This window comes from Gymnodraco acuticeps, unplaced genomic scaffold (genome assembly GCF_902827175.1).
Source record: "Gymnodraco acuticeps unplaced genomic scaffold, fGymAcu1.1, whole genome shotgun sequence".
NCBI lineage: Eukaryota > Metazoa > Chordata > Actinopteri > Perciformes > Bathydraconidae > Gymnodraco > Gymnodraco acuticeps.
This window is the reverse complement of record NW_022991954.1, coordinates 81,658-100,120: the sequence shown is the minus strand read 5'-3', so window position 1 is coordinate 100,120 and position 18,463 is coordinate 81,658. Positions and strand designations below refer to the sequence as shown.

General features: G+C 40.5%; 1 protein-coding gene across 1 annotated transcript in view; it reads left to right on the top strand.

Moving 5' to 3' along the window:
• slc49a4 (solute carrier family 49 member 4) overlaps nucleotides 1-18,258 on the top strand; it is a 65,979-nt gene extending 47,721 nt beyond the window's left edge. Inside the window, exons 6-7 of the mRNA XM_034200647.1 lie at nucleotides 2,734-2,916; nucleotides 16,783-18,258. Of these exons, the coding sequence (XP_034056538.1) occupies nucleotides 2,734-2,916; nucleotides 16,783-16,898 (299 nt within the window). The 3' untranslated portion in view covers nucleotides 16,899-18,258. The remainder of the gene's footprint in view (nucleotides 1-2,733; nucleotides 2,917-16,782) is intronic.
• The last annotated feature ends 205 nt before the right edge of the window (nucleotides 18,259-18,463 follow it).

The window sequence follows — 18,463 nt, the reverse complement described above, 5'->3', positions numbered from 1 at the left end:
AATCCTTGGTAAAGCCTGTTAGTTTCCATTATAATATCCATAAAAGTACTTTTAAACAACTCAGTGTAGTAACATTAGAATATGTTCCCTCAGGTCCCTGTGGGGGGGTCAATGTGAGGTGGACATATCAAAGCTTTTGACTCGAGACTTGGTCATTAAAAGCGCTTGACTTATGTATTTTGTCGAGAATCAAAATGGAGGTTGATTTGTTAAAGAACAAGTTAAACAAGCGGGCGGACAGTACCGTGCTTATATATGGGATGTATACAAATGTTGGCAAAAGATTAAGACATTACTTTTTTAATATAGTGTACAATCCATGACATGAGTTGCATCTTAATTCTGTGACCTAAAAAGAGCAATATATCACCAAAAGTGACATTATAGTTAAATTAAAAAAGTCTCTCGTAATGTAGTGTGTTTTAAGAAGTGCTTGGTTTTAAACGTTGATGCTTTCTTGGTACGAACTCAGATCTTGTTCTTAAGAAAAGTAGTAATAACACGGTGTAGAAAATACTCTGTGACTCTGTCCTGCAATTGCTTTTTGACTTACTACTGCTGAGAAATGTCATCAAAATACACTTTAAGTACCACAACTCTAAATATTTGCTGAGCAGAAGGGCCCATTCCCTAATGAATGTTTACTATACTACTACTCTTCATCACTTTAATTTTGCAGCTGGTTTTATACTGCCATGTATTCTGAATCCATAATAAAACATCATCATTTCTAAGCTGATATATATATATTTAATATTAGAAACCTGAAGTAACTTATGATGTAAGCCACACGTGTCAAACTCGAGGCCCGGGGGCCAAATCAGGCCCTTGGTGGATTTAATTTCGGCCCGCAGGATAATCTTTAATTCCTATTAGATCTGGCCCCGCCGGTATATTGCACGCACACCTTCACTCCATCCTGAGGGTCTCCTCAGCTCAGAGCCTGAGCCCAAACATTGATGACCTTGCACCCAAGATGAGACGCCAAGGGTGCGTTTCACTTCTCTTATTTTTCATTTCCTCGCTCCTCGGTCTCGGTCTCACCGGAAGTTGATTGGTCTGCGCCATCTTGAGTAGCGTCCCAGTGGCCTTATTTGTGCCCGAGGATCGAGGATCGAGGAACCACCAGACCATCCTCAGATGAAATCCTCATACACTCGCCCCGCCCCCTTACTGTGTATCGCTCACTGATTGGACGATGCAGTGCATGCACTGATCTGATGCTTCTTGACATGAGAGCAGAGTGAAGAAAATACATTAACCTCACGGGAGTCACTCCTCAGTTTATACCGTGTTTTGTTTCAATTCATGTTTCATTTAGTTACAAATATGTGATATATCTGAACAACAAAGTGGTCAAAAATCATTTTATTCATTTATTGGAAACATTTTCATGATCGCTTTTTTCGTTTTACATTTTAAGAATGGCGTTTATCTTTTTTGAGAATGAGTTCTTATTTTATTTAATGTATTTGGGTCTACAACAGATGATACAAATGTTTGTGTCAGTAAATGTGTGCTAACAGATGCGGGGGGGTGTGTGGAAACAACGGGGACAGAGCTGCTGTCAGACGAACAGCTGTGTGGCGTCATCACAAAACGGACGTCGCTTCACGTGACGCTCCGGAGGAAAGGACGTCCCATTGCTCTTAAAACTCATTTCCCTGCTTCTCGTGGTTTCCTTGCGTCCCTCCATGCTTCCCTAGTGGGAGGGACTAGACGCAGGGAAACAACGCAGAAATCCATTTAACCGAAGTGAGACGCACCCCAAGTATCTGGCTTGAACTAGCATCACAAGGTTCAAGGTTCTTTATTTGTTAAACGAACATAGCTACAGTGTAGTTATGTCGATGAAAATCTTGTGTCACAGGCTTCTACAACAGAGCAACACAAAACACAGATCAACAGGGCATGTTTGGTTTTCTCTTTGAGGGGAATAGTTTTCTTGAAGCTGTTGTTGGCCTGTGGGAAAATGTAATCATAAGAAATGACTCTGGAAAAGCTGCAGATAGAGCCATAAGAAATGAAAGCAACTGATTATTTAATGTTGTTTTTATAGGCAATAATTTAAACTTTGTTAGTTCCAGGTTTAATATGTGCAATAAGTTCATTTCAATAAGTTCTGCAATAAACATTGAACCAGTCCCTCCACTAGTACCCATTTTTTTATTTTGGCCCACTGTGTGTTTGAGTTTGACCCCCCTGATGTAAAGACTAAAAAGTAGAATATTTTCCTTTACATTTTTATGTAGTAGAAGTATAAAAAGCATACAATGGAAATACTCAAGTAAGGCTTAAATACCTCAAAAGTGTTCTTAAGTACAGTGAGTAAATGTACTTACTTTCTACAACTGTATATGCATTACTGATAACCACTATAAACTGAAGCGCATGGTGAAAGGTGAGGGTGGCGTTCGGGAAGGATGTTGTTTTGTTTGCCAGCTGGCTTTTTTCCATCCGTACACCTACAATATTTAGTTTTTGTGCCACCTTAAGGGATTCTAAATGAAATGTTGTTTCAGGTTGAGGGTTATTCATAAATCTGCGCTGCTGAGAACAAATGGTTCAGCAGGAAGCCGTAAATCACCTCTGCTGTTGCATAAACCTGATGGGTGTGCCATCCCTTTTAAAAAGAGTTGCTCCCATGGGATTTGATTCCCATATTCCATCACAGCTCCTAATTAAACTGTGACTTATTGTTGTTTAACTATTTTTTTCTATATCCTTTCACAGCCATCCTGTACACTTCCTGCATCCTGGTGGGCATTTTCATTAACAGCAGCGTGCCAATATTCTTCGAGCTCTTAATCGAGACTGTGTACCCGGTCCCTGAAGGCATCACCTGCGGACTGGTCACCTTCCTCGGGAACCTGGTCACCGGCCTGCTGCTCTTCTTCCTCACCTTTTACTGTACAGGTAAGAAAACAAGACTCCCTGTTGCTGTAGTGTTTAACTATGTAAATATCTAAAAGGCATCTACTTTATTTTACTGTGTTTTTAGGATGCATGGTCACCATTTTCATCCAAAAAATACAATAAATGCAGGACGAAAAAGACAAAGACAGTATGAAGTAATTGCGCATAAGAAAACAATGCAATACAGTTATTGGTACACATATATATTTCAGATACTTATAGTTACAGTTTTTACGCTCTAATGGGTCCGACTAGAATGACAAATAACGTTAGTTCCGCCTATTCTGTCAGCCAAGTAATCGTTTCATCATAAACTTTTCATTTTCAGGGGGGTCCAAAGTCAGTGTTACGGGGCACTGCAAACGATCATTTGGCCTCATATTTATCTTCCAGTTGGCAGCAACATTTAACATAATCATTTAGTCATTCTCTGCCTCCTCTGGCATTCACGGGAGAAAGCTAAATCATAAGTACACTGTGTGTGTGTGTGTGTGTGTGTGTGTGTGTGTGTGTGTGTGTGTGTGTGTGTGTGTGTGTGTGTGTGTGTGTGTGTGTGTGTGTGTGTGTGTGTGTGTGTGTGTGTGTGTGTGTGTGTGTGTGTGTGTGTGTGTGTGTGTGTGTGTGTGTGTGTGTGTGTGCGTGCCTGCCTGTCTTCAGTTTCATTAACCTTTGCAGTGAGTTAGGCCCCAATCAGACACACTCCGTCTGTTTGCTTCAGTAAATAAGAGATATACTTTCTCAGCCGTTCATAAATATTCATGAGCGTCCTTCTGAATGCTACCAGTCTCCTGAAAGCTGCTCTATCTTGATCCTGTATCCTAGTTATTCCTGTCAGTGCAGGTGGATATTACCATTGTCTGAAATAAACAGCCGTTGGGCTCAAAGGCCCTCGGGGCTCGCTAGTAGAAATGACAGCCAGCATGTCCTAATGAAATGTCTCAAACAATTGAATGACATGCATCCAAAAATACATCCATATTGACACTGCTGCAACGTACGGTTATGTTCACCCTCTGTCTCAAACAAGCTCTGATTGGTTAGCTGGCCTGTTTATATCAAACCTTTTTTGTTGTGTGAAAATCATGCATTTTGTTGTTCACAAATGTGGTGATTTCTTCAACTTAACCAATGGCCATTCTATTAGCTCTTTAGTTTTTTTAACTGCCCACCTTTGAAATATGCCGGCTCTGTTGTAATTGGTCAACCGCTTAGAGAGGTCCCGCCCCTTAGCCTATCACGTACAATGTGTTGGAGAGCTAGCCAATAGAGACGAAAGTATAACATACTTAATTAATACTCTGTTAATTACTTAACTCATATGCACTTTATAGCTTTTAACGCCGTTGTTCTTAACTATTATTCCCCCCTGTATTTGGTTAACGGTCGTCTGTGCTACTGCCGTGTTTTTATTATTGTTTGTCTGTTGTCGTTTACTGTGCACTTGTGACAGGGTAACTCCAAATCTTGTTGTATATTTTTGTACAATGACGATAAAGGCTTTGTATTCTATACTGATGTCAGGGAACACAGGGATGTTAGCCTTTGCAGACCATTTACATGCACTAAAACCTATATAACACACTACAGGAAAGGGAACACCCCAACAATTATAATAGCCCGCCTTTAAAAACCAAAGCAGATGCAGGTATGACTGAATAAGTTTAACAAGGGGAGAGTGAAGCTGGAGGGCTGTTGAGTGGAGGACTGTAATTGAGTTATAGAACAGTAGGGGTGGTTAGGGCACAAATACTCTGAGCAGCGAGTCCTGTGTCGATTCCCAGCTGTCCCAGTGTCAGCCCACCCACTCTCTTTACCCACAGTACCCCACAGTACCCGTCTCTCCTCACCATCACTATCAAATAAAGGCATAAGGACAGTAGCAGTGGGATAACTCAAACTGTCCAAAAATGGGATCCAGATGACAAGCAATGTATTTTTAAATCCCTGAGCCGATGGTATGTCAGAGTGGTGATAAATCATAGATTAGATAGAGATATATGCCAGGTGTGGATAGACAGAGCTTAAAGTAGATACACACACACACACACACACACACACACAGTCACAGTCATAAAGAATACATGAGGTATCCTCCGCTGACAAATCTCCCTCAGACTGCTTGGTATGAATGTGTGTTTGCATCTGAATGTGTGTTTGCACTTTGTGTTCCTGTGTGGGTGCACAGTTGTTTTTGAGCGTCAACACAGATGTGTGTGTGTGTGTGGGCGAAGCAAAGTGTGTGTGATGTGCTGAGATGGATCCTGACAGTTCCCTGCGACAGAAGAGAAGATCAAGCTGAGACGACGGAGGCTTTTGCTGCTCTTTCCTTCACTTCCCCCCCTCAAGTCGTCTCAGAGAGCACGATGCATCCGTCACAGAGTTCAACCTGCTGCAGGCGATGAAATGAGTGTGTAGAAACACTACCTTAGTGCCAGAAACTACCTACAATACCTGCAGCAACTAGAGTAGAGAATCTGCAGGTACCAAGTTGTTGAATCTGCTTGTTCAGCCCACAGTGTGCAGGTTAGAGCTGTTAGAGCAGAAGACTCATGTAGACATCATAATGTGAGGTTCAGTAACTTGGACATTATAATAGCAAGATATATAGTATTTAAGGATTTGCCTGTTTTTTCTTTTTGTCAGAAGATTCCATAAAATGACCCAAAACCAACGGTGTTAGACTGTCTCGCAACGCTTTCCATCTGTGTGTCTGTTTCAGCCCAATTATTGATTCTAGAAAACAGGTTTAGCCCTTGTGTACACGCTTGGGTTTTTAAGTATTTTGTGAATATTACAAATATCTCTGATTATATCAAACCTTTTTTGTTGTGTGAAAATCATATGCTTTTTTTTTGTTGACAAATGTGGTGTTTACTTCTACCTAACCAATGGCCATTCTATTAGCTCTTTAGTTGTTTTAACTGCCTACCTTTGAAGTATGCCGGCTCTGTTGTGATTGGTCAACCGCTTAGAGAGGTCCCGCCCCTTAGCCTATCACGTACAATGTGTTGAGCACTAGCCAATAGTGTGTTACATAGTGATGTTGTTATGTTCTGGAAGTAAACAAAGGAGTCCAATGGAGACGTGATAGGGCCTCTTTAAACTATAGTCAAGAAATTATATAGTGTATTTTTTTTAATTCAAATTAAAGCAGTGTCCCGCCATGTTTGAATCCACCATATAGACGTGGTTTGAAGTGTCCAGTTCGATGTGTCACAATTCGTCACAACGGTGCGGTAAAGCGACTGCAGTACCGCTCCGATTCTCCGGCCCATCTCACGCTCCATTGTTCCCTCACTCGAGAACAATGGAGCGTGAGATGGGCTTTTTTTGTATTACTTTTAATATAGTATATTTTAACATTGGTTAATATTGTCTGCTATCTGTATTATTGTGTTGCATTGTTGGAGAAGCCTGTGACCTAAGATTTTCAACGACGTAATTACTCCGTAGCTATGTTTGATAAAGAACCTTGAACCTGAACGAACACACACACACACACACACACACACACACACACACACACACACACACACTTACTTCCCATTTTCTAGCAACAAATTACAATTGATTCTAGAAAAGTCTTCAATTCCCATTGAAGATGAAAAAAACTGATCGTAACAGAGTATAATTTTTTTCCCCAAGGTTTTCTGCAAATTCCCCAGAACAGCTGGGCTCTTTATTTTTAACCAACATTACTCAAACAGGTGTAAGTAGAGCATTTGTCTCGGACTGTTGTCAGAGGTAGATTTATATACATTTGGTGTTGTAGTGAGTATTTCAAGCTGAATTGATTACAGTGCTCAGACTTCAGGCACTCAGACAATATTTGGTGGTAGGATTAATTGATTGTTGTCTCGTCTTTTCGTGGTATATATCAAATATAGTCCCCCTTATTGTTCAAATGTTGTCTTTTCTAGCTCGTCTGGGCTAGCTTAATTGACCGTTCTCAATACAATGAACAGTAAATGGTACTTATTTTGTAGTGAGGATGGTGAATCGTACCCTGACTCCTTATGTCGAAGTGGCCTCGGGCAAAACACTGAACTCAAGTCGACAAATAGACAGCAGCTCGGTTAAATGCTTTTTCTGTGGATATAGAAAAGTGCCATACAAGGGCAGTTATAAATAACATAATGATATTTTTAAATTGCCAAATACTAGATAACGATAGCTTTATTAGATGCGAGTTTATGTCACTTCATAAAAAACTAAATCATTTTAGGAATTGTTTTTTAATTTACAGTCGAAATTGAGTTGCAATCGAGTTTTTTCATCTGTAAAAAATCCCGCTTAGTAGATTTTGTATTCTAATCTTGTTTTCATTGGACTGTAATACTTTATAAACGGTATCAATTAATTATTCAGTGGTGGATATAGTCATGAAGTACATTTACTGACGTACAATTTTTAGATACTTTTATCTGAGTTTTTTCAGTTAATGCTACTTTTTACTTCAACTCTACAATTTGTAAGCCGATAATGATTTGTTTTGGTCATTAAATGTGGGAATCCTGTTGAAATGACATTACATATTGTTGGTTTTCCATCTGTACAAAAATCCAAGTTAGTACATATATGTTGTATTCTTAAAAAACAAAATTAATCCCAAAAACGAATTGTAGTTTTGAAAAAAACAACTAATATTGTATTAATTGTACTGTGCTTACCCTTTATCAATACGATTATGCAAGGTTCCTTTAAGATTGTCAGTATCACCCATTGCTCATTTCCAGCTCTTTCTTATTATATTTATAACTATTTGGACTAAATGTATCGACACATTTTGATAGAAATATGATATATGCATTGTATTCAGTTCAGCCTGCAGAGATCGCTCCTGAGAAGTTTAATTTGATTATTATGTTAATTCCCATTGGAAGTGTTCTGCCGGGTCGTCTCATTACTGTAATTCCCTCTCTCTGGTCCCATAATGGATGTAGCAAATATAATGCAGACTTTAAAACTGATGAATTCTGCATGAGCCTCGTCTTTTCAAATCCCTTCCACCTCCAGATATTGAGAAATTGGCAGCCCTGGCTTTTTTTATTGTAAAGATTTCCAGTTCATTTGAAGGGGGTTTTCCTTTTGGCTGCCCGCTTGCCTTCTTATGAATTCTTGTGGAGAGGCGTTTATGAATTTACCTGCTTGTCCATTTGAATATCCATGAGAGGCCGGTCTTGGTTCAGTGCGCTCTACAAGAACCCTCTCGACTCTGTTGTCCTGTTTCTGAAATCCCCTAACTCTCTGAACCATGTGACTCAGAAACATGAATGGAGCCTCTCCGGCCAATATAGCTGCGCTTGTCGCTCTTTTTCGATTTCATCTGCTGTCATTTAGCGCGGTGCATCGGGCAGAATACAAAGCAGCAGAGGTATTGTGGAGCGAAAGAGCCTCAAAGGTTTTGTAGAGGGGGAGGAGGAAGATAGGGAGGGTGTTCAGCTGTGAGTTGTTAGAGCCTCCATGGGGGGAATTATTCAGCTCAGAGAAATAATTGCCACGTTTCTTTATTCCCCAAAAGTCTTTTTTTTCCTCTCTGCTAAACTTTGCATTCTCGTCAGAAGTGAAAATGCCTTTGCAGAGCAACTTTTTTCTACCCCCTGTTAAGAGTGTGGAGGTGTTTAAAAACAAACAGCCTCTCTTTGTAGAGCTATGTCTCTCCGGAGAGAATAAAAAGCCTTTTCTTCCTTTGCTGTTTTTGTTTTTTAGAGACATTTTTGAATCATGAGTGAGAAGCAACACATTAACTCTTCTTGTTACTTCTTTGGTCATCAGGAATCAAATGGCCACTCTAATGGCGCATTTCCACTGCAGGGCCTCGCACTTGTTAGGCCTGGGTAGGCCAGGCTCACTTTATGCTGCGTTTCCATTACAGTTTAGTAGCTGGGGCAGTAACTATAGTAACGCAGTGTAGGCGGAGCCGTGACGTCATCTTCAATGCGAACCACAAAACCAACACAGCCGTTAGCGGTTAGCACTCAGAGCTCACAGCTCCTCTTATCTGTTCAGAAACTAGACAAAAGATAAACAAGTACAAACCACAGACTGTCTGTGTCATGGCGAATACAGTCGCTGGTTTATTTATGTCTGTAGGCCGTTGTTGTGAGAGTGGACGGTCGGAGCATATACTGCGTTACCTTAGCCAATCTCCATTCAGAAAACACGCATTTTAAAGGGTTTTTCGCCTGCCGTCTATCTGCAGACTCAAAGCGTTAATTCATGGTTTTTACTAACCGGTATCAGTATGTTGTTACTTCGGCATCATTTAGAAACGTGTATTACAATTAAATCACGGTCAAATATGTTCATCTTGTTGTAGTTGTAGCCCCCTTGCCAGTGACTCTCTCTCTAGTTTAGCATACTCAGCCCGACTCAGCCCGGTTGTTGGCCCGGAAAGAACCTCGATTTTGGAGAGCCAGAAAAACGGTGAAAAAGTACCTGCTAGCCGGAACTACGCCTAGTGGAAACGCAACCAAAAACGGGCCACACACACACACACACACACACGACACCAAATATATATATAATATATTGTGTAAAACTGCATTAACATGACAAGTGTTAAAATGGCTTTGTACTGAAGTTGCGTTTCTATGGAGAGAGTGGTGCATTTCTGCATTTCGTTGTGCAATGACAATAAATATATAAATATATTATATATATATATTTAAAAAGTGTCCTTGATCAAGCTCTTCAACAAAAATATGTTTCCTCTTCACAACAAACCATCTAGAGGTGTGCATGCCACACACTTTCTAAGCATACAGTTCATCCTTACACATTTTGGACTGCATACAGTACCATCATGGCGATTGGCGACATTGGCGTCTCGGTGAACCCTTACATCTGCCATGCTATTTAAAATCACACACTACTACAGCACTTTAAGTTTTGTAAAGAATCATTTTCCCTGCGTTATTAGACCCTCTCTGTTAAAGCAGCTTTGGTGATGGATGATGTCTTTCTTTACACAAAGCTTATCTTAGTATCTTGAGGTGTGACGGCAGTCTTCTCAGAGACCGACCCACATTCATTATAACGCTGCATTGACCTCAATTAGGAGCGATTTAGGCCATAAGACGCCTGTCGGCCCGCGTCTCTGTCTTCATCTGCAGCTCGTCTCTGTCTTCATCTGCAGCTCGTCTCTGTCTTCATCTGCAGCTCTGTGTGTGCTGAGGCTGGCAGCCGCAGTGATGGGCTGTTAATATGATGAACTGTTAATATGATGAACTGCTAATATGATGAACTGCTAGTATGATGAACTGTTAATATGATGAAGTGTCCGGTGTAACTCTGACGTCCTCTGATCACGTGTATATAGTCTCTGTGCGCCGGTGTGGACCCAGTGATCAATGGATTTGTCATGAATGGCTGATGGACAATTGTTATGGTTCAGTTTAAAAATGCACCATGGTTGTCGACGATAAGTAAAAGTTTGTGGATTCAATCGCTCCATGTTCTCCCCCAACTTGCCTAGCTTTACAATATTCTATTTTTCTAGCATAGCATAAATACTATCTGCATAATATATGATCTGAATATTTCATATCTGTTTGATTTCCAACTTCTTTTTGATGATTTACAGCAACAGTTGTTTGGAAGTTTTAGTTAGATATTTATGGTTAGAGTGACCCCTTATTTGCTTGAGTGCAGAATATGGAAAATCAGCTTTTTTTTAAGCTTACAAATCAACTTGTTTATTAATAGCGTTCGCCAAGGAATTACGATTTAGGGTCCGTTTGTTTTTGTGTGCCAGATTATGAAAAAACAACTGTCCTGATTTGTATGGAAACGTGAAGCATGGGCCAAGGAAGAACACATTACATTTTGGAGAATATAGGAATCATATAGAAACATTTAATTTTTTAAGGATATTTAACATTTTGATACTGGCCATTTGTTCTGCATTCACGTGGTGTCGTAAAAGTGTGTTGACGACTGAGAAATGTACTGTTAACGCCGGAAAAATAACATGGAAACCGCTAACCAGGGACGGAGTGGCGCAGTGGGCTGTGTGTTGATCATCAGCTCAAGGGGGTGTTGGGGAACTCCAGTTCGAAACCCGCCCCCGCCGCCACTGCGTCAGGCCGTTGTTTCCTTGGGACACTTCACCCGAATTTGCTCCTGTGGGTACTGTCCACAGTACATGACCGTTACATGTATGATATGTGTGTAATGTGTGCTTGTAAAGCGCCTTGATGACTTTGAGGTGTGAAGAGTGGCGCAGTGGGCTGTGCGTTGATCATCAGATCAAGGGGGCGTTGGGGAACACCAGTTCGAAACCCGCCGCCGCTGCGTCTGTAAAGCCGTTGTTTCCTTGGGCAAGACACTTCACCTGAATTTGCTCCTGTGGGTATTGTCCACAGTACATGACCGTTACACTTTTTTTAAACGTTTTGAGCAATAATATACAATATTGTTTGCAGCGTCCATCTTGTTTCCATGCTATGACTTTAACCTCATGAACACACTAAAGCTGGAAAAAACCCTTTCAAACTCTGGACCATCTTGGAGCATGTAAACGCCATTTTAGTTTTCCAAATGACGCCATCGTCAGCGCCAATTTGCAAAAGAAAAGAAAAATAAGTAATAATAAAAGTCTTACTTTTATCAATCCACCTCTTATTAATCAGCCATTAATAAAGCTCTTCAAAGTGCTTAAGCAATCAGTGTGAACCCTAATCATTACATTAATTAAGTAAAAGCAGAACATAGCACAGCTCAAGCCAGATATATCTGCCCTTTAAGAGTGATCATTATAATCCAATACTGTAATCACATTTAAGGCAGAGTGGTGAACTGAGTGGCCTCCAGAAATCAGAGAAAAGTGACTTCTCTCTTTTATCTAATTTGCTCTAATCTTCTCCCTTCATCTCAGTCCGCTCAAACTTCAACTGTTCCCTCCAAACTTCGCTCCAATCGTGTCCCTCAAAGATCAGAAGGAGAGCAATTCCACCGCCCGTCCAATTTGATCACATCAGCTGATTGAATTACTAAAATTACCCAGCTGGCCATTGGCATTCGTTTGAACCGACCCAGGCTGTGTTCTCCAACCTTTTTACGAGTGTTTGCATGTGAGAGAGTGAGACGGAGAGAGAAGATGGCGGGTCAGATAAACAACTCAATTAAACCTGCTGTCCGGCTGCATCTCTGCTGATTAATGAGGCTCCTTCAACACCTCCCTCTCCTCTGCACCTCCCCTTCTGCCTCCATTCATCCATTTCTCTCATCTTCACACCTCTCACCCTTCATTCCTTCAAGCAGCAAAGGATCAAGCACAAAGGCTTCTTGCCAAACCTCTTCATTTACAATCCGAGCAGCAATCTCTTCATGCATTGATCAGGAACAATCTTCAGGCCTGGGTTGGCTAATTGAGATTGGTGGAGCCGGTGTGAGTTGAGACACATCTGGTACAAACACTCATTACTGCCGATGTCAATCAAACAATCAAACAATCAAATGTAATGTTTAATTTAAAGGTGTCCTATCATGCAAAATGCACTTTTTGATGTATTTTTTACATAAATGTGTCCCCGGTGTGTCGGGGAACTCACGAAGCGTCAGAAAATAAAACCCTCTCTCTTTTCCTCCGTACCCAAATCTCTAAAAACGGGGCTACAACGGAGCTGATCCAGATTTGCGTCCGATATGACGTAATATCTGAAATGTGGGCTGGCTTTAGAAACAATGCCCGACTGTTTTGGACGTAATATGGTCGGTGTTTACTAAGGGTGTAACGGTACACGTACCCGTACCGAAATTATTCGGTACGGGCCCTTCGGTTCGGTACACGTGTGCACCGAAGTGTACCGAACGAATATAACGTTAAACGTAAAAAATTGAGAGCATTCACAGTAATTTGCTCACATTGCGTTCAACGCGTCATAGAGCGACCAAGTCATTTCATTGGACGAGAAGCATACTATGAGAACTGGTCAGAGGGATGCGTTCAAATTTAGTCAGTAATTTGAGGAACAGTGGAAATGGCGAATGCAGATAAAGTTGAGCTGAAAATCCTCCAGCATCATTGAAGTCTCCGGTTTGGGAACATTTTGGTTTCGCAGTTACGTACAAGGATGACGGACAAAGACAGGTGGACCGAACCAAAGCTGTTTGTCGGCATTGTTCAACTAACATTGGTTACGCTGGCAATACATCAAACTTGCACACTCACTTGAAAAGGCATCACCCGAACGTGAATATCACCAGTACCAAAAGATTGAAGTGCAAACCCAACTCCCGCTAGCATTTAAGCCTCCACCAATCGCAAAGAGTTCAGACCGAGCCAAAGCTATTACAAACGCCAAATATCCTTATGTTGCCATGGTAGCAAAGCGCTACCTGGCTGTATCTGCTATCTCTGTCCCTAGAGAGGGTTTTCTCCACAGAAGGAGACATTGTTAGTGCCAGCAGATCTGCCCTTTCAGCAAGCAATGTGGACAAGTTCATCTTTCTTTAAAAAACATGAAAATACAATGACAAGCAAGTCCTAATGTCAAACTGGCTGCTTAGGTACAGTACAGTTCAAATACAGATTATTTCAGTTCATCGAAAAGCTGCACCTTAATGTTTATTTTATTATATTTTGTATTTATTTGAGTGAATATTCAGTTTAATAATAATTAAAAACCCAAAACTAATAGTTTATGTTTTGTGAGTACTAGTACAGTAAAGTTCAAATACAGATTATTTCAGTTCATCGAAATGCTGCACCTTAATGTTTATTTTATTATATTTTGTATTTATTCGAGTGAATACATTATTCACAGTTTAATAATAATTTTTTTTTAAATATGTTTTGTGATAATTTTTTCTGCTGTACCGAAAACGTACCGAACCGAACCGTGACCTAAAAACCGAGGTACGTACCGAACCGAAATGTTTGTGAACCGTTACACCCCTAGTGTTTACATTAGCATCGCTAACACTCAGAGCTAACCTGTACTGGAGAGCATGTGTGTGAAGAAGCAGGAAATACAAAAAGGAACTCGCCTTGTGTTAAACCCGCAAGAGAGAAAGCCTTTGAGCTCCAAACTGTTTCAGAAATAATCCTTGATGTGGTTTCGAACATATGCTGTTTAATCCCGGCAGCATTTATTTTAAAGCTTTATACCCAGAATCAGCACTTTAGTAACAGGGCTGAAATAGAGGGATATGAGGCTAGAATGGGTGATCTGTTTGGTATTTTGAGCAAAACACTTCATAGACATGTTTTTATATATCTGAGACCTATAATATATGCCTAAAAATAGTATAATAGGAGACCTTTAAGTGTCGGCGATGGCCATAAGTTGTCTGTGTACAAGTCAAAGTCAACTTTATTGTCAATGTTTCAATTTGTGTGTACATACAGAGAGATCAAAATACCGTTTCCCTCAATCCTGAATACAAATATGTATAAAATATGTATATCCTATATATATATACACAATCAACATACACATTTCTACACATGCACACATTAAGATAAAAACACAACAATCAATCTATACAAGTATATATTATACGTATACAGGGATGTGCAGGTAGTGTAAGTCATGTGTGAATATGCCGTTGTCTTTGTCGTGTACTCTGTAGTATTTATGATTTATTATCTTCTGTTGAACAAAGGTGTACATAGTGCCTGCAGAGTGTTACCACCTGATTCCTCTGAATGTAGTCGGCCTCGTTATCGAGCAGCTGCCGGCTGTCAATGTCCGTCGTGGCTGAGAAGTTTGGCCCTCGCCGCACACCGTAGATTCTGCTTAACTTCTCTGTCAGGACCCAAACACCTCAGACACCTGCGAGTGCTGCACTGCGAGAGACACTTAATGCATTTGAGAGAAGAAGAATGCCTATTGATTGGAGTTTGTTTCTGTCCAGAGAGAGATGTCGGTGCATAGGGAAACACAGGCTGAACAAGAAGAGCTTTCACGATTTCAAAGGTTTTATTGTCATATGCTACAGTGTAGAAAACGCAATTAAATTATTCTGACCTGAGCTCCTCCAACAATGCAACATATATAATACAATTCAAAAATACAAAATAGTGCAAGAAGTCTATATACATGTAAATAAAATATGATATGTACAAGAACAGAATTTGAAATATAGGTGATGGAAATTAGTTGACAAGGAAGACAGATGCAAAGAGATTGGTTTGAGTTTGCTTTTAAAGGAGTCAACGGAAATAGCTTTGCGGATCTGAAAGGAAATGGAAGTCGATTCCAAAGGAATACGGTTTATTGCGGTGAAAACTATTCATATAAATAGGTAGATTAGCGTATTTGTCTGTGTGCTGATGAGTTGAGATGCCACCCAGACTCAGCATTACTGCAGCCAGAGAAGCTCTCCTGTGTTTAATGGAGCCTGAACAGAGCTGAGAAAACAGAACAGCTCATTCTGCACCATGCTTTGGTTCAAGAGTAGGTCAATGAAAATGAGGAACACGGCCGATAGCATTGAATTATTCAGAATCGCTATGAAAGACGGCTTGTGAGGCGGTGCTTATTTACTACATGGTATGCCAGGGATTGATTGTCCATCAGTCCTATGTGATGCTCATACATTATTCAATGTCACTTCATAGTAACTCTCATTAGGTTTCTCTAAGTTATTGTACATGAACGTATCTATGATTTCACCGGCTGAATAATTCATTGTGTTCTATATGTCTGTTAACACTGAAGTGAGCTGAATCTTATGCACATGTTTGAGTATTAGATATTTTGTTTATTTACATAATACTCTGCACTACTGTAGCGTGCACTTTAAAGGTATACTGGTATGCTATGCAGGATTTCCCCCAAAAAACCCAATATTGAAATGTTGACCTGCTGAAGTGTTTTTCAGCAGGATACTGAAACATACCTGCCCTCACAATATGTGTCAAACTCAAGTGGTGGATTTAATTTCGGCCCGCAGGATAATCTCTAATTCCTGTTAGATCTGGCCCTCCGGTATATTGCACGCACACCTTCACTCCATCCTGAGGGTCTCCTCAGCTCAGAGCCTGAGCCCAAACATTGATGACCTTGCTCCCAAGATGAGATGCCACGTATCTGAGCTAGCATCACAGAGCAGCACACTGAGTTCAATGGATGTTTCCTTCTGCACTCTCTCTCAGGACAACAGGGCATGTTTGGTTTTCTCTCTGAGGGGAATAGTTTTGTTGAAGCTGTTGTTGGCCTGTGGGAAAATGTACTCATAAGAAATGACTCTGGAAAAGCTGCAGATAGAGCCGTAAGAAATGAATGCAGCTGATTATTTAATGTTTAATGTTGTTTTTATAGGCAATAATTGAAGCTTTGTTAGTTCCAGGTTTAATATGTGCAATAAGTTCATTTCAATAAGTTCTGCAATAAACATTGAACTAGGGCTGCTCAATTAATCGTATTTTAATCGCAATTACGATTATGTCTTGCAACGATTACGAAATCAACGTAATCGAAATAAAACGATTATTTTTTTATTATTAATTTTTTTTTAAATTAATTTTTTCAGTTGAATTATATTTAAAGTTCAGGGTAGTCAACTGTTAAAAACATACTGTTACATTTTTTTTTAATAAATGGATGTTTTCAAAGTAAATGGATCATCGTTTTTAATGATCGTGATATCAATTATTGACCCAAATAATCGAGATTATCATTTTTGCCATAATCGACCAGTTTTGGCCCACTGTGTATTTGAGTTTGATACCCCTGACCTTAAAATCTAACCCCACATCTCTCTCTCTCTCTCTCTCTCTCTCTCTCTCTCTCTCTCTCTCTCTCTCTCTCTCTCTCTCTCTCTCTCTCTCTCTCCTCTCTCTCTCTCTCTCTCTCTCTCTCTGCCTCTCTCTCTCTCTCTTCTCTCTCTCTCTCTCTCTCTCTCTCCTCTCCTCAGACCTGTCGTGGTTGAACTGGTGTCTGACCGGCTCGTGTCTCTTCAGCCTCGTCCTCATCCTCTTCTTCAGGGAGTCGTACGACCGCCTCTACCTGGACGTCTTCGTCTCCGTGTGACACTGCTGAGGACAACAACAACAAACAAACAAACACTTAAGGACTAAATAATTAATCTTGCACAAAGAGGAGGCGAAGGGAAAGTGGAAACCCCCACACTCTTATTTTAGATTTTAGGACGTAAATGTATATTGCTAACAGTGGTGATGGATTGTTTACTCTTTTACGTCTCGATGCCATGTGACTGTTTAACACATCATTTCCTAACAGGCACAGCACGACGGACTGTTAGAGCCCGTTGTTTACACATCATGTCATATTTCTTTCATCGTGTTTTCGAGCCACTTGACGCTGACAAACACAACAAGCTTCTGACTCCAGATCAGCATCGAGTGTCGACCCCTAACGAGGAAGTAAAGCTTCATCAGCCAATCAGCAGGCCTGGATTTGTGCTGAGTCGGGGCTAAACGGGCGCCCTCCTGCTGTTTTAGTGCTGCTCCAAACCTCTGAGACTGTCATTGAGAGGCAGGTACTTGTATCATGTTGTATGGCCCTCTCTAGATGAATATTATGCAAAAATGATTTACCAAATTCATGACTGGATGCTGGCCAAGGAAAGGAGAAATATTCTGAACTGATTATTATGAATAATCGTGTCAATTGTTGGGGAGATTTGCTTTTAAAACTTTTTTTAACGGTCTTTTTAAACGTTTTACTCAGTATCTTGCCAGTATTTATTGGAAATGTCTCAACACTAACACAGTCGCTGAAACTGGATGTTTGGTGACGATTTAATCCTAAAGGAAATCACTTTATTAAACAGGCGTGAGGATTACGTCGTAATTGCCGAGCTGCTCCTCCTCCTCCTCCAAAGCACCAGCAGGTGTCTCCGATGAGAGTCGACGGACGACGAAACCTGAAGGGGGAAAGGAAGTCGCTTTTTTCTTGGATTCCTCGACTGACAAAACTGGAGCGGTGACAAAAACCAGTTCCAGACGAAACCACAAAGAAACACATGAAGGCGAATTCAAAACGGACTCTCTAACATGTCCATAGTCTGTCTTTGTCTCGTTCAGCAGCTATAGGACGTGTTTGCCGTGTGTCCCTCGGGTCCTTAACGTCTTCCCTGGTGCTTGTTTTCTATTTTTTACTCTCCTTGTACAGAAAAAGGTTGTCTTTGTACCTTTTTTGACATGTTGCCTTAATTGCCTAGTGCTGTGCGTTCAGCCCCCCCCCCCCCTCTCTCTACCACACTGTGACTCTTTTATCTGTATATATTGTTAAAGGTCATGTACTTGTGTCTTGCAGCACTCTCTCTCTCTGTGGTTATAAATGTCCTTGTTCTGTGAAAAAGGAAAAAGAACAAATGTGACTGTTGAATATTTCCAGCACCTTATTAAAATAAACATTTTAAGATTAACGCTGCTGTGGTTCTCCTTGTGTCGAAGGTTATCGAGACGATTCAGAGCAATCTGAATTCTATACCCTCCTTTAACTTGTCTTTCTTAGCTATTCTTACACATTTTACATGTCAACTAGAGCCTTTTATTTAATGCCTTTCATTAAGGGGAATTAACTCTAATCGTTGCTCAAAGTTGTATCATGCATTGTTCAACAAATGAAGC